Source organism: Oncorhynchus kisutch, linkage group LG9 (genome assembly GCF_002021735.2).
Source record: "Oncorhynchus kisutch isolate 150728-3 linkage group LG9, Okis_V2, whole genome shotgun sequence".
Lineage (NCBI taxonomy): Eukaryota > Metazoa > Chordata > Actinopteri > Salmoniformes > Salmonidae > Oncorhynchus > Oncorhynchus kisutch.
In genome coordinates, this window is record NC_034182.2 from 10,639,821 (window position 1) to 10,644,371 (window position 4,551).

The window sequence follows — 4,551 nt, forward strand, 5'->3', positions numbered from 1 at the left end:
TGCACTCATACACTCTCTCTCCCTCTGCGTTGAAGAGACTAATGCACAACTCCCTCTCTCACACACACACACACACACACACACACACACACACACACATACATACATACACACACACACACACACACACACACACACACACACACACACACACACACACACACACACACACACACACACACACAGTAGAGAGCCTCACACTCATAAATACACACTACACCGTCTACACATACACGAGCCGGCACAGTTCGCCCTTTCCTCCTTCCTTATCCACTGATCGAGTACATTACTGGAGAGCAGACTTTTAACCAGACGTTTTCTAAGTCAATGTAATCCCTGCCTTTATCTCCATACATTCTGCTTTTACATGTAATCCTTCACATTTTTACTAACACATAGTCTGCTGTTGTTATCTTTTCTCTCTTCCCCACTTTGCGGACAGATGACTTGTTAAAAACACATTACTGCGACATAAAAATGTGTTGTTAATTCAGGGTTAAAACCCATAGAGTTTATCTCCAAACAAAAGATTAGTGTCATCTGGCAAAACAGTACAGTACTTTAATGCAATAAAAGTCAAGTGAGAGAGGGGCGTGTATCAAAAAAATACTGGCATTAAAACAGGGTATTATGGGTAATCTTTCTTTCAGGGCATTAACATCAAACAGCCATTATTCCCCAGCAAAGCCCGTTTTGTTGTCGACGTGAACTGTAAATCGGTGAGAATATTTCCACCTCTCTCACACAACAGAAGAAAACATAGGCCGTCGCGGTAAATAAGAATTTGTTCTTAAACTGACTTGCCTGGTTAAATAAAGTTTGAATAAAAACATCAACCCTCTCAACAGACAGCTGTGGCTGTAACGACAGAGAAACAATCCCACTTAGCTGTGAGATCATGTGTGTGAATATTTTACTTTATGATCTACAAATAAAAGATTGGACATTTTGTTTAAATGTAGGCTTTTAACATTTAGTGTGTTTGTGTTCTATTTCATCTACGGGAATATACCATGAGATAATTCTGTAAAAACAACCCAACAATTCTCCCACCCTGAACAATTTGCTCATGTTCGATAGCATCTCGACATGAATGTGAGCTTTCTTATCTCAGGGTCTCAAAATAGCCCCTCAGATAAAGCAGAAGTACAAGTAGTTGCCAGGCATTCTGAATAGTGAACTGTAGATTGATTCTCTGACAGTCAGGTAGTTAGCTGGGTAATGGGAACTTTCTGAGAAACTCTTGTCAAACTGAATCACACTGTTCACGCCCTCACCTCAGCACATAGAAACAGAGTAAGGACATAACGTTTGTCACAGACACACACACACACACACACACACACACACACACACACACACACACACACACACACGCGCACACACACATGAACACACACACACACAGGTAGACAGACAGTGAGTAACACTGCTGCTTGAACACGGCAATGAACATGTTGACATTGAACAACTTAGTTCAACTGGAACGTGTGCAGTGGAGAGAGTGAGGGAGGGAAAGAAGAAGAGAGAGATAGAGAGAGAGGGAGAGAGAGAGGGAGCGAGAGAGAGAGAGATAGAGAGGGAGAGAGAGAGGAAGAGAGAGAGAGGGAGAGCAGGGCCAAAGTCACAGATCACTTCTCAGTGTCACTCTGATTACCACAGCTGGACAACACACACACACACACACACACACACACACACACACACACACACACACACACACACACACACACACACACACAACCAGTTTGCTCAAGCTTTGCACTTGGTATCGCCAAAAGGCACAGGACAACCAAACAAACTTTGTATCTTTCCCTCTCTCATAATCTCATTTCCTTTATCTCTCTCTCTCTCTCTCTCTCTCTCTCTCTCTCTCTCTCTCGATCGATCTACCTAACAAACTATTAAAGCCTTGGAACTCAGCAAACACTATTTTGTTTCAGCAAACAGTTTTACACCAAGCAGCACTTTCTCCTTCACAAACACTTCAACAACAACAAAACAATAGCTCTCCTTCTCCCTCCTTCCCTCCCGCTTTCCCTCTCCCTCACAGTCCTGTCGTCCCTCTCTCCCCACGGTCTGCCTGAGCGTGCGTGTCAGCACGAGTGTGTGTGTGTGTGTGTGTGTGTGAGAGAGAGTAAGAGCGTACGTACCTGTTAAACTCCTGAGGTAGCTCAGGGTCTGTGAGCATGCTGGAATAGGTCTGTGGGAACTAGGATTCCTCCTTCTAACACCATGCAGCTCCGACACACAGATGGAACAGAATCACAACCGCCACAACAAGCCTCTCTATTGATCCTTCAACCTCTTAGACAACGGAGACTGTTCCCTCTCTCTCTCTCTCTCTCTCTCTCTCTGTAGCGCTCACACACACTCAGCCTCACACCCTCCCTCCCTCTGTCTCTGTCCCTCCTCCTACCCTCCCCTCCCTGTAAGCTGTTAGAGATGGGCTCAGCTCTTAAAGGGCCCGCGCAGAGCACGGCACAGTGTGTGTGTGTGTGAGAGATACATTGTGAACATAGTTATAACACTGTACACAGTCATAATGACATTTGAAATGCCTGTATTCCTTTGAAACGGTTTACTGTTCATTTTTTATTGTTTATTTCACTTTTATCTATCTATCTATCTATCTATCTATCTATCTATCTATCTATCTATCTATCTATCTATCTATCTATCTATCTATCTATCTATCTATCTATCTATCTATCTATCTATCTATCTATCTATCTATCTATCTATCTATCTGTACGTACATACCCCAACCAGAAGCCATGGATTACAGACAACATTTGCACTGAGAGAAATGGTAAAACTGCCGCATTCAATGAGCGGGACTCTAACCCAGAAGCGTATAAGAAATCCCGCTCTGCCCTCCGACGAACCATCAAACAGGCAAAGCGCCCATACACAAAGATCAAATCGTACTACACCAGCTTCGACGCTCGTCGGATGTGGTAGGGCTTGCAATCTATTACAGACCACAAGAGAAGCACAGTCGAGAGCTGCCCTGTGACACGAGCCTACCAGACGAGCTAAATAACTTCTATGCTCACTTCGAGGCAAGTAACACTGAAACATGTATGAGATCATCAGCTGTTCCGGACGACTATGTGATCACGCTCTCCACAGCCAATGTGAGTAAGACCTTCAAACAGGTCAACATTCACAAGGCTGCAGGGCCAGACGGATTACCAGGACATGTACTCTGACCATGCGCTGAACAACTGGCAAGTGTCTTCACTGACATTTTCAACCCCTCCCTGTCTGAGTCTGTAATACCAACATGTTTCAAGCAGACCACCATAGCCCATGTGCCCAAGAACACTAAGGTAACCTGCCTATATGACTACAGACCCGTAGCACTCACGGCTGTAGCCATGAAATGCTTTGAAAGGCTGATCATGGCTCACATCAACACCATTATCCCAGAAACCCTAGACACCCTCCAATTTGCATACCACACCAACAGATCCACAGTTGATGCAATCTCTACTGCACTCCACACTGCCCTTTCACACCTGGACAAAAGCAACACAATGCTGTTCATTGACTACAGCTCAGTGTTCAACACCATAGTGCCCTCAAAGCTCATCACTAAGCTAAAGACCCTGGGACTAAACACTTCCTCTGCAACTGGATCCTGGACTTCCTGACGGGCCGCCCCCAGGTGGTAAGGGTAGGTAAAAACACATCCGCCACGCTGATCCTCAACATGGGGGCCCCTCAGAGGTGCGTGCTCAGCCCCCTCCTGTACTCCCTGTTAACTCAGGACTGCACGTCCAGGCACGACTCCAACACCATCATTAAGTTTGCTGATGACACAACAGTAGTAGGCCTGATCACCGACAACGATGGGACAGCCTACAGGGAGGAGGTCAGAGACCTGACCGTGTGGTGCAAGGACAAAAACCTCTCCTCTCCCTCCACGTGATCAAAACAAAGGAGATGAATGTGGACTACAGGAAAAGGAGGACCGAGCACGCCCCTATTCTCATCGATGGGGCTGTAGTGGAGCAGGTTGAGAGTTTCAAGTTCCTTGGCGTCCACATCACCAACAAACTAACATGGTCCAAGCACAGCAAGACAGTCTCACGACAAAACCTATTCCCCCTCAGGAGACTGAAAAGATTTGGCAGGGGTCCTCAGATCCTCAAAAGGTTTTACAACTGCACCATCGAGAGCATCCTGACGAGTTGCATCACTGCCTGGTATGGCAACTGCTCAGCCTCCGATCGCAAGGCACTACAGAGGGTAATGCGTACGGACCAGAACATCACTGGGGCCAAGCTTCCTGCCATCCAGGAACTCTATACCAGGCGATATAGAGGAAGGCCCTAAAAATTAGTTTTAGGGCCTTCAGAGGAAGGCAAGCGGTACTGGAGCGCCAGGTCTAGGTCCAAGATGCCCCTAAATAGGTTCTACCCCCAAGCCATAAGACTCTGGAACAGCTAATGAAATGGCTAGCCAGACTATTTGCATTGCCCCCCCCCCTCTCTCTCTCTCTGGAATGCTGCTGCTACTCTCTGTTATTATCTATCCATAGTC

General features: G+C 46.1%; 1 protein-coding gene across 1 annotated transcript in view; it reads right to left on the reverse strand.

Moving 5' to 3' along the window:
- The window catches only part of sox5 (SRY-box transcription factor 5), a 64,279-nt gene extending 61,928 nt beyond the window's left edge, over positions 1–2,351 (reverse strand). Inside the window, exon 1 of the mRNA XM_031832734.1 lies at positions 2,154–2,351. Coding sequence (XP_031688594.1) covers positions 2,154–2,191 — 38 coding nt within the window. The 5' untranslated portion in view covers positions 2,192–2,351. The remainder of the gene's footprint in view (positions 1–2,153) is intronic.
- Between the last annotated feature and the right edge of the window lie 2,200 nt (positions 2,352–4,551).